The sequence below is a fragment of the Suncus etruscus genome, chromosome 17, assembly GCF_024139225.1.
Source record: "Suncus etruscus isolate mSunEtr1 chromosome 17, mSunEtr1.pri.cur, whole genome shotgun sequence".
Classification (NCBI taxonomy): Eukaryota; Metazoa; Chordata; class Mammalia; order Eulipotyphla; family Soricidae; genus Suncus; species Suncus etruscus.
In genome coordinates, this window is record NC_064864.1 from 70,064,417 (window position 1) to 70,076,120 (window position 11,704).

Genomic DNA, 11,704 nt, shown 5'->3' on the forward strand with positions numbered 1-11,704 from the left:
CCCGAATGTTCAAGCGCACCATGTGCCTTTTTGGGAGCACATATTTGTGTGAAAAGTTATTCTCCATTTCAATAAGTCAAAGTACAGGTCTAGACTTAATGAAGATCATCTTCAAGCCAGGCGAAGGGTCTCAACTGCTTCCTCTCTAAAGCCAAATGTGGCTCAGAGTTGTGAGAAGAAGCGCTGTCAAGTCTCTGGCAGCAAGGAATAGGCAAAAGATGCCGTGTTCAGAAGAACTGTGCATGATCTTCACTCAATGTTCTATTCATGTTCAGAAGAAATAATTAAAGCTGTTAATAATCAGGACTTTTTTTGTGTGTGAAATCCCTTACGCGGCCCTGCCTCACCTCGACTTTGCCTCCTGTGGCCCCCAGGGAAATTGAGTTTGAGACCCCTGATTTAGGGTATACCCAGCTGTGTGTTAAGGGCCCTGTTTACTGGGTGAAGTCCACAGGTCTCTAGGGGAGAATTAAGGAAATCCCTGGGGCTTCCTGCGTGCATTTCCTGCTTCTCCCTGGGCACCTTTCTTCCTTCTCGTTGGGAAAGACACACATCAAATCTCACATTGATGCTGTTGCTTTTATGGAAAGTTCTGCGCCACACTGGGTATGAATATTTAAAGCCAAGTTGCTTTCTGGTGAGATATGATGGCCATGTTTTTTTTTTTTTTTTTCTTTTTCTTTATTCTATTTGGCATTCATTTGTTAAAAAAAAAAGCGCTGGTTCCTGGGCTCTCTCACAGCATCCTGTTTCATCCCCTCAGACTCTCCACATGCCATGATTGGAGACTTGCATATTGTTTGACTCAATTTCCCCATCTGCACTCATGCTTGCTATCTGAGCATTCTCATGGTGGTGAGCTCTGTCTGGCCATCCTGGGCCTTTTCTGGGAACCCCAGGGTAGAAGGGGCTGCCCATGTCTTTGCTGAAAGAAAAGACGCTCATGAATCTCCTCATAGAAGACTTTGCTTGAGAACATGGTTTCCTCCCAAATCTAAGGCTGTGTCATTGTTTTACACCTGAGCCACCTGAGTTTTTTTTTTTTCTTTTGATTTTGGGGTCCACAATCAGCAGTGTTTAGGACTTACTCCTGGTCTTACACTTAGGGATAACTCATGGTGATGCTCAGGGATGTCAGGGATCCAATATGGGTCACCTTCATGCAAGGCAAGTGCCCTCCTTACTGTAGAGTGGCACCAGCCCCCAACATACCAGTGTTGGGGTCCCTTCCCCATCACCAGTGGGAGGAGGTGGGCAAGAGGAGGAAGGTAGTGCATTCTGACACTGGTGCTGCCCTGCTGCGGGGCATCCTTCCCAGGTCCCTTTGGGGCCAACACCCAGATGCCCCCAGGTTCTGGGTTCTTGGTCTGGTCTTTCCTGATTCCAGCTGTGCTTGCAAGTCTACACCAGTAGATGTGACTTCATCTGGCAACATCTGTGTGATATCTCAGCCCTTGTCACCATCAGTGATCTTCTGGGTCAGAATCTTGAAACTCCATTTGTCTCCTCCCTTCTGTTCAGGCTTCTCAACTCAGCATCAATTTTGTGCCTCAATGGTCCCTCCTAGGCTCTCAGGAAGAGTTTTCAGGTGGTGATTGTTAATCACAGACAAAGGGATGTTTCTGAAGATGGAGCTTGGGGAAGTGATACCCCTCCTAACCCCCTCCCATGTCTGGGCCCTCCTGGGACATGTCCCTTCCTCTCATGGGCTGAGTAAAGGGCCCATCTCTTTGGCATGCAGCACACTCGAGCCTGTGAATGGGCTTAATGGCTTCCAAGTGGTGTTGCTGGATGTGACTGGACTCCGGGAAGGCTGGTTCAGTAGATGACTTTTGCATCTCATCAGTGGTGTGGAGTGAGCAGATTTTCAAAGCAAGACACACCAAGAGATGGAAAAGGTCAGAACGTCCTCATTTGTGCATTTGTAGCTTTCTTCCTGGGCCCACAGAGCTGACAGAAACTGTGCAGATGAAAGCTGGAATCTTATTAGGGAAATGAAAAGTTTCAGTGTAATTCAATTAAAATAAACACCAGGGCTCTGAGGTTGAGAACCAATGCTCTCAGAAATGCCCAGAGTCCATATTACAAGAATTGGAGTGAGTTCATGGTGTCCAAGTGAGAATAAGAGGGATTGAGCCAGCATGACTTCATGGTTCATCCTGAGCATTGGATAAACAGGCGACAACAAGTAGAAGGGGGCTGAGTGGGTTTTCCTGGCCCTTGGGCACCTTAGATCTCTACTTCTGTAATCTTGGGGTGCTGCTTTAGGCGATCATAGAGTCCATTCTTTCAATAGTTGATAGTCCTAACCATCCATTGGAAGTGACCAGGTGATCAAACAGACCATCTGACACCATCTGTGTCAGACAGACACTCCTATGGACAGATTCTTGGATCTCCCATCAGTCTATTTGCCCTTGGAAGAGACTCTTTTCTCCTTTTTAATTTAAATACTGTGATTATAAAGTGGTTCATGATTGAGTTTCAGTCTTGGAATATCTACCACTCTTCACCCATTAACATTTTCCACAATGTCTCCAGTTTCCATCCCAGCCTCCCCCATGCCTGCTTCTGAGATAGGTCTTTTATTTCTCTTTCTCTCTCCCCACTTCTTTTTCCCTTTTATTTTGTTATTTTTTATAATATCTTTATTTACAACCATGATTTACAAACAAGTTTATTGTGGGTTTCAGTTATTAAAAAGAATACCTCCCTTTATCTATGCACTCTTCCCCTTTCAGACACTGTTGTTTGCATTATTGTTAATGAAGGAATACTGTTTCTATCACTTTGTCTTCGTTGAACACCTAGTTACCATACAAAGTGATCTTATTGTCATAGTGGTCCCTTTTTCTTTCTCCTTACTGCATGGTTACACTATATGTGGCAAACTTCCTATCAGGGACTGCTCTCCCATCATGATCCAGCAATAACACTCCTAGGGATATGCCCATGGAACACAAAAACACCATGAAGAAAGGCCCTCTGCACTCTTATGTTCATCACAGCACTATTTACAATAGCCAAAATCTGGAAACAGCCCAAGTGCCTGAGAACAGACAATGAATAAAGAAATTGCAGTGCATCTACACAATGGAATATTATGCAGCTGTAGGAAAAATGGAGTCTTGGAATTTGCTTACATATGGATGGATATGGAGATTATTATGATGAATGAAATGAATCAGAGGATAGGGATAGACATAGAATGATTGCACTCATTTATAGGATAAAAGAAAAATAAAGAATGCATAAAGAGACTCTTAGAGCAAAAAAAAAAAAAATCAAGACTTGAAGTACTGGGGCTAAGACAGTTCCCCTGCGGTTGGTCTTTCTCAAGTCAAGACTCTTGTGGTTTCTTCTGTATGTCTTAACTGTTTGTCCCTTCATACCCTACATTTCCCTTGTGGTTGAGTCCAGCAGTGAGGACACAGCAGAAATCACCATCGTCTCGGCCCATGCTCGGTCCATGGCTCCTGGTTCACGCCAGTGTAGCCTTAACCCTCTCTTTCCACAGTGTCTTATGGCTCATCCAACTTGCTCTGCTCCATAGGAGATCAGTGCAGAGTCAAGAAGCAAGTGTAGGGCTCCTAGCGAGTGGAAGCAGTTCCTTTTGTCACTGATTTTCAAGGTGAGTGGTTTCTTCTATTTGCCAAGTTGTGTAAATCTCTCCTTCCTAATGGCAGGGCCGTTAGTTACAGCAGCCCTTGGAAATCCCAGCGCAAAGGCCCTGATTCTTATTGAAGCAAGTTATTAGGAAAGATAAAGGCAGATTTCTAGTCCATTTCCAGCGTGATAGAGCCAAAATGATAGGACATTGGCATATCGAGAAATCACTGTATTAATCAACTTCCTTTGGTTGTCACTCAGAGAACAACTGTGTGTGTAATACAGATCTAGCATAAAACAGTCTTTCTTAGTGCTTTGGTGCATAAATGAAACAGTGTGAAGATCAAGAGATATTTCTTTTTGCTTCAAAGGAATTCAACCCTGAGACTCCTTTGGGGTAATTTGGTTAGTTTGATGCATGTTGTACAGGGAGAGGAAAACCGGGGTCGAACATCATGATCTTTTATGCACTGCTCCTAGATCATTCTGGAAGTCTTTATATATAAATATATATTGGTTTTTGGGCCACACCTGGTGATGCTAAGGGGTTACTCCTCGCTATATGCTCAGAATTGCCCCGGCTTAGGGGACCATATGTGACGCCAGGTGATTGAATCGTGGTCCTTCCTGGGTTTGCACGCACAAAGCAGATACCTTACCGCTTACGCCACTGCTCTGGCCCCAATTTCTGGAAGACTTTGACTGATTAGTTGGGCTGTTGGTTTCTGATGGACCTACGGGCTGTGAATCCCCCAAAACCTGCTCTTTTAAAATGATGGTTACATCTCAACATCATGTCCCCCATCTTTTCGGTTTTTTTTTGCACACCTTGAAAAAATTGTAATTTTTTTTTTTTTTTTTGTGGCTTTTGGGTCACACCCGACAGTGCTCTGGGGTTACTCCTGGCTCCATGCTCAGAAATTGCTCCTGGCAGGCACGGGGGATCATATGGGACTCCGGGATTTGAACCGATGACTTTCTGCATAAAAGGCAAATGCCTTATCTCCATGCTATCTCTCCGGCCCCGAAAAAATTGTAATTTTTATCTGTGAATATTCCCTACCTTTCATCCAGTTTATCTATCACACTCTAAATCTTCCATTATCTGTGTTATCTGAAGAGAATAATTGTTACAACAGTGCAATCTTTGAAGATGTTCTCAGAGAGTCTGGGAGGGTGAACTCAATTTCTGTTTTTTAATTACAGCCCTTTCAGTCCCTAGGAGTTGGCTAGGTACCCACTACGGACCCAGGGCTTTTGGCTGGTGAGTTTTACTCCTTGGCCAGGTTTCTGAGATGCCAGCTTAGCAGTGTTTCATCAGGGAAGAGCAATTCTCTCCTTTACCCACGAGGACTCTGGAATATTAAGTCCTAAGGCCTTGGCCCAAGCAAGCGCCCACGCAGGCACTGTCTCCTGCTGTGGTGCTGACAAAGGGTCCCCTGATCCAAGTCCATCATCCAACCCTTCCGGTCCTGGCAGATGAGTCACACTCGGAATCTGGGCCCAGCTCAAGTGAGGTAGAACAAGATACATGAAAATATGGGAGTGAAAAAACACTCACAGAGGTGCATGGAGTTCAGTCAGGTCAGGGAGGTTTGGGGCCCCTCACCTGAGAGGACTGTTTCCATACCCGATGTGTGCTCTGTGCTCAGGGGCCCTTTCTGGTGGGACTTGGGGATCACATGCAGTACTGGGGTCTGAACCAGACTCACTCCTGGGCAAGGTCAGCGCTTTCACCCCTGCTCTGATTCTCTGACCCCCTCCCTGCATTTCTCTCTGTGATGTGTCATTTCTTACTAGACTTGCGGACATTCAGCTCGCTAACTGCTGATCTCCTTACTGACTGCACCTCTTGATCATTTTAGGGCCCACGGGGGCCTCTCTGATAGCCCTCACCCCTGTTCTCTGTGCTCTCATGCCTTGCCTTCCCGTTCCCATTGTCCTTTTAATCTGCTTTCTTCTTTCCGTATATGTATTAAATACATATAAATTAAATGATATATATTTATATATCATATATGAATTAATTATACATTTATATAAATTAAATAGATATATTAAATTGAATCACTGGAAATTACTGCTTTTCATGATTGAGTTTTAGGTGTTCAATGTTCGACTTCTTTCCACCATGTCCCCCATTTATCTCCCACCTCTTCTGTAGTAGGTGCTCTCTCTCTCTCTCCCTCTATTTTGCCCCCTCTCTTTCCCTTCTCCCCCTCTCCCCCTTCCCCCTCTTTCTTCATCTCTCTCCCACTCCCTCTCCCTCTCTCTCTCACACCATGGGATATAAAACTGTCACTGACAGGGTGTCATGCGTATCACTTTACATCTGTGATTGAAATTCTGTGACATTGGATCTGGCTGCTCTTGAAGCTGAACGGGTGTAACTTTCGTTCCATACATTTTAGCCCTCAGCCGAGCGGGACTAAGCGTCTCTTCCCATCATGTTGGCCTTCCAGAGCTTCTCTGACACGGGTGCTGCCTGTATATGTGGATAGTGGGGGGCTGAGTGTACAGTCCACATGGACCCAGATCTTCAAGTGAGAGGCGGAAGTGATGCAGCAGGGTGAACCTGTCTGTTTTCTGACTTTGGAGAGTCTAAACTCAGATCTTTGATCTGCCTTTGTGACACGCACATCCATGTTGCACATGGGAGCATCTGTGTTGCAGATCGGAGTACCTTGCACATTGAAGCATCTGGGTTGTACATGGACACATCCGTGTTGCATGGCTGTGCACAAATGTGAGTTGTGTGTCCCTAAAGCTCTGCCTCATGGGTGTGTCTTGCCCTGGCTCAGCTGTCAACCAGGATGATCCCCACAAATATAAGTAGGGTGACAGGCCAGGCCTCTGCTCTCTCCCCCTGGCACTGTCTTGTGCTTCTGTAGCTCGTTGACCTGTCCCGAGGTAGGTTGGTGTTTCCCAGGTATGGCTGAGTCGGCCCAGTGCCCCTGGACAATGAGAAACATGGAGATTGTCATGATAGGGAGCTATTTGGACCCCATTTCAGTGGCACTTTTGGTTTCCTTCCCATGAACTGTGCTCATCTGGCTTTCTGCTCCCTGTCCTGAGGTCACATTCTGGATCTTTTGCTTAATGAGACCAGGGCTTGCACTTCCCAGCCTTCATGAAATGGCCTCTTCTCAGTGGACAAACCAATCATCTCCACGGCAGCTGCTCTACCATATGAGACTCAGATGGGGTTGCAGACAGGGCCTGTTGAATGTCTTCCAGAGATTAATGTTAAGGATCAGGGCTCATCACCAGGCCTTTAAACCTCCCGGCCTTAGCCACACAGCTGGGGAGGAACAGATTGTTGGCTATGATCATGGCGATACACATGACCGCACAGGTATGCTTGTGCACATGCATATGTTCATGTACATGTGTGTGTACTCCTGTGCATGTTGCAGGACTTTGGATCCTTATGTTTGCCCAGAGTCCACCCCTGGGGTTCCTGCATCTTCCTGGCAACTGCACTGGGCTCATGCATTTATGCTCCATGAGACCAGAGCCTGTACCCTGTGCTTTTGTTTCCTTGGGGTTGTACCCCTAGGGTTGATCCTACTCTGTAGAGGACTGTGATGCAAACTTCTGGGCATTGGATGGAGAAGTGAGGACTCTCTGGCCTTGACTTGCTCCCCTGCTCAAACCTACCTCATTTCCCTGTACTGTGTGAGTGCTCAATTTCAATTTCCAGCAGATGTGGGAGACATGTGGGCAGCCTGCGGAGCAACAGTTTCAGGGATGTAGAAGGAAGCAGAGCTTTGGGTGTTGCCCTGAGTCAGAGATGGTCTCTAAAAGGCCTCGTTCTGGAGTTTGCTCACTCGTGGCCATGGGTGTCTGTCTTTGCCTGTCACTGCTGCTTACACCTAGCCCCCTCCCTGCCTGCGCAGCTCCACACTCGTCCCAGCATGGCCTGTTTAAGGGAATTTGCCGCAGAGACAGGGCAGGGCATGTCTGGTCTGCCATGGTTCCTACATCTGAATCAGGGGATGCTCTGTATGTTTAAGTTAAAATGACTTAGAACTTGATAGAACTGGGAAATCCGGGCCTCAAGGGCACTTGGGCGAGCTCGGCTGGTTGCAGCTGCAGAAGTGGGTCAGACAGACTGTCCGTCCTCGAGGTCTTGGAGGGGCAAAACTGGCTTCTCTGATCTCCCCTGCCTTCTGCTCCCTCTCAGCAACTTTGTGGAATGTCTCATCTGTTAGTGGGTGTCAGTGAAGTGTCAGATCAGCCATGGCCGCACAATGCAGAGGCCACGGGGGGGGGGGGTGGCCTTGGGTGCTGGACTTGGGTATCTGTGTCTGGGAGATAAACAGACACTGGGAGGGATCAGCTTTGCCTAAGTCTTATCTTGACCCAGATTCTAGACTTTTGGAGTAGACTTGGTCATGCGGGTTCTACATCTGCTGTGAAAGCTGTTCATGGATGAGAGCCTCCATCTGTCGTCTGTCTGTCTGTCTCCTTTCTTTCTCTTTCTGAGTGGCTGCTTGCTGCCTCCTGGGACAGTCAGGACTTTGCTTCTGATGGGCTCTTTTCGTCCATTCCAGGACACTGAGACTTGCATAAGGCCATAGCACAGGGCTGTGGGGACCTAGGACTTCAGGAAGAGGCTAGAACTCAAGTTCAGGAGCAGCTGAGCCCAGAATGGGGTGAACAGTGCTGTGGGGGGAAGAAGGAGGTTGAGTTCAAACCCTTGTGAGGTAAATTGGGGGGGCTGCAACTCCCCCAGTGTGATGGTGAGAGGGAGCACTGGTGCCCTAGATGGCCAACAGGGGTAACAGCCTGGGTCTCTATCTTACTGGAGGTGGGGGGCACTGACCAAGCCTCTCTATATTGCAAGATCAGGAACCATGGCGGGGTCCTCAGGCAGACTATGTGTGCATGAACTGTGTGTACATGTGACTATATGCATGTATGCATGTATGTGTGTACATGTACACACATGTGTTTTTACTACCGGGAGGAGTCATTTTCTCTTGGCCTATCACCAGATCCTCCCAGGGCTCCCTTTACAGCAGGGACTGTGCCAGGGTCACACTCCATGAACCCTGCTGACAGTATTGCTACCCCCAGACTGCAGGGAGATTCTACTGCCAGTGATGACGGACCAGCTCAAGTACCACCTGGAGCGACAGGAGGACCTAGAGGCCTGTTGCCAGCTGCTGAGCACCATCCTGGAGGTCCTGTCTCGCAAGGATGTGGTGAGCACCTGCCCCATCACCTGCTACTCCCGGGTCTCCTCTGCTCCCCAAATCTGCACCCCAAGTCTCCTTGAACCCCAGGTTTCCCTGTAACCTGAGTCTTCAATACACCTCATTCCCTGCTCCCCAAGTCTGCTCTGTACCCTAAGAATCACTTGCTCCCGGAGTCTCCCTGCTCACTGTCTTGCTAAGGCCCAAGGGTTCCTTTCCCCTGGGAATGACCCTCACTGAAGGGTTCAGTGACCCTTTCTCTCAGGAGCTGCCTCCGACAGTCTTTATTTAATTGTCCAGGTCCAACCCTTACCCTGCCACTCTCTGTAGATCTGCTAACTTTTCCTCTGCTCTGGGCAGTCTTGGTCTTGGGTATCCCTTCATGTCCCGCCTCTGATCCCCTCAGCGCACTTTCCACCCATTCTGGCCCATGACCGGAAGTCAGCATTCCCACCACACAGGAAGTGACAGAGCAACTGGTAAGGGCTAGGAAGTTCGGCGAGTCAGCCAGAATGCCAATGGAACATTGTTTCTCCGTGACCGTCTGTTCCCGAGTTGTTCAGATATGACACTTGGCCACCCCAGGGGCTCTTTGGGGCTGGCCTCACGCTTACACGGCCAAGGCCCTTAGCAGACTAATCGTTGGGCTAATCCGAGGTTGTACATGTGCCGTTATGGGAGCAGATCTGCTTTTATTTTTAAGGTTGCGTCCATTAAATTACTATGATCCTATGACAAATTGTTGCTAATGGGGGATAATTAATAAAGTGCCCTGCGTCTTCTCCGTGAAGGCTCGTGCCTTTGACAGGGCACATTTTTCATCGCATTCCGAGACTGTAATTGAGTCCCAAGTCACCGGGTGAATGAGTTTGGTGGCACCGGCTGCTGCGTGGGTGGGTGCTGACCACTGTGTCCTCTCCAGGGCCCGACCCCGAGGCATGTCCAGATCATCATGGAGAAGCTTCTGCGCACTGTCAACCGGACAGTCATTTCCATGGGCCGGGACTCAGAGCTCATTGTAAGTGCGAGATTTCCGGGGGCCACGTTGCGTCTTGTCTTCCGGGAATATTTCTTGCACCACAAACCCATGGGGTGGGAGGGAGCCCTTTCCAAATCGTCTTTTGAAAAGATGCTCATCTCCTGGAAGGTTTTGGGGCCGGAAGATGTTGGGGTGTGTTTCACGTCGGTTTGTAAACAGACCCGCTTTCTCCAGACCAGTTGGGGGTGGTGGGGGTGGTGGTGAGCATGGTCAAGGATGCCTGTGGAGGCAGAAATGTTTCTTGTGTATTTTCTTTGCTCTGTGTGTGTGTGTGTGTGTGTATTGGGTTTGTGTGTGTGTATGTGTGTGTGTGTATGTGTGTGTGAGATCTCAGGGCGTGTGTGTGTGTGTTTGTGTGTGTTTGTGTGTGTGTGTGTTTGTGTGTGTGTGTGTGTGTGTGTGTGTGTGTGTGTGTGTGTGTGTGATGCTCAGGGCTTGCTCCTGGCTCTGTGCTCAGAAGACTCTGGAATGCCAGGGATTTAACCAGGGTCAGCAGCTTGTAAAGCAAAAGCCCTCTTGTGTATTTTATTCTGATTTTCTTCTCATTTTTCTGACTCTCCCACACAGTTGCCGTTGTGACTGTACCTTCTTATTCTCTCTTTCTCCCCTTCTCTCTGTCTGTCTGTCTATCTCTCTCTTTCTCTCCCTCTCGCTCCTTGTCTGGGGACAGGTAGAACTGTCTAAACACCTGCATCTTCATTAAGCTGCTGCTCTTAGGCTGCACCATTGAATGACGCTGATGATCCCAGTTCTTGAACACATCTTGGATGCTTTCCTTGAGGAGCTTTGCTTCTCCTTGAGTCCCATCTGGCCTGGCCCTCATGGGCTGCTTCCTCAGGCCACCAGAGGCCCTGTCCCCATTCAGTCAAGTGTCTTTGATGGTATTTCAGGACCAGGAGTTTCCCAAAAGAAGTGCTGCATCCTGTGGAGTCAGGTCCTGTCTGAGACAGTTCCCTCCACCCCAACCCCCCAATCCCTGCCTATAGCCTTCCTCCCCCACCCCCCCCAGTTCCTGCATCTGGCCCTCTGGGCCTGTCTGGCGTGGCCATGAAAAAGTAGGGATGGACCCCTGGTTCAGACCAACGTGCCCACCCTCTCTGTGTCTATCCAAATCTCTGTCCCTTTTTTCTACTTCAGATAAATGCCCATTTGTTTCCAGCTTCAGTTACTTTCATGTATGTTTTATCTGTTTTGGCCCATTTTTCCCAGATTACTCACATCTGTTTGTGTGAATGTGGCTCTAGTTTATGGGTTCCTAAAGGGAGTCCGGTAGCCCTTCCCCAAGTCCAGTTTTCCTCGTGAGGAAGGTGCTCTCGAAAACCCAGCATGGACTCTGCCAACAGGATCCTCCTTCTAAGGTGCAAAGGGATAGCGGGTTTCAGGGAGCTGTTCTCATCTGAGAGGTGAAAAGCATGTAGTTTTATCTTCTGCCACTGGGGCTGGGATGAGGGTGGGGGTGGAAACTGGGCAGCACCCCAGTGCGTCAGGAGTCCACAGGCAGCCACCATACTGGAGACCCCTGTGCTGTGCCCTGGTGCCACTAACGCCACACCTGAGGTCTCCATGGCAATAGACACCCTGGCAAACTGGGAGGATGAGTTGGAAACTTGCTCTGCCTGGTTCCCTCCCATAACTGCTCCCCCCTGGGCCAGGGAGGCCCCAGGTTCCTGGTGATCTTTACTACTAGTTCTTCAGAGGCTTTTGAGTGCCGCAATTAGGGCCTCCTGAGCTTAGTGACAGTGACTTTGGGCTGCCCCTCTGGGCAGTTCTTCACCCCACTGACCCCCTCAGATCTCTGAGTTGATATTCCCCAGAGACCTGCAGTTGCCTGCGCCTGGATCACAGCCTGTCTCAG

At 48.6% G+C, this 11,704-nt stretch overlaps 1 protein-coding gene across 1 annotated transcript in view; it reads left to right on the forward strand.

The window, feature by feature from the left end:
* The window catches only part of DOCK1 (dedicator of cytokinesis 1), a 254,913-nt gene that overhangs the window by 87,672 nt on the left and 155,537 nt on the right, over nt 1-11,704 (forward strand). Inside the window, exons 26-27 of the mRNA XM_049790591.1 lie at nt 8,692-8,819; nt 9,733-9,828. Of these exons, the coding sequence (XP_049646548.1) occupies nt 8,692-8,819; nt 9,733-9,828 (224 nt within the window). The remainder of the gene's footprint in view (nt 1-8,691; nt 8,820-9,732; nt 9,829-11,704) is intronic.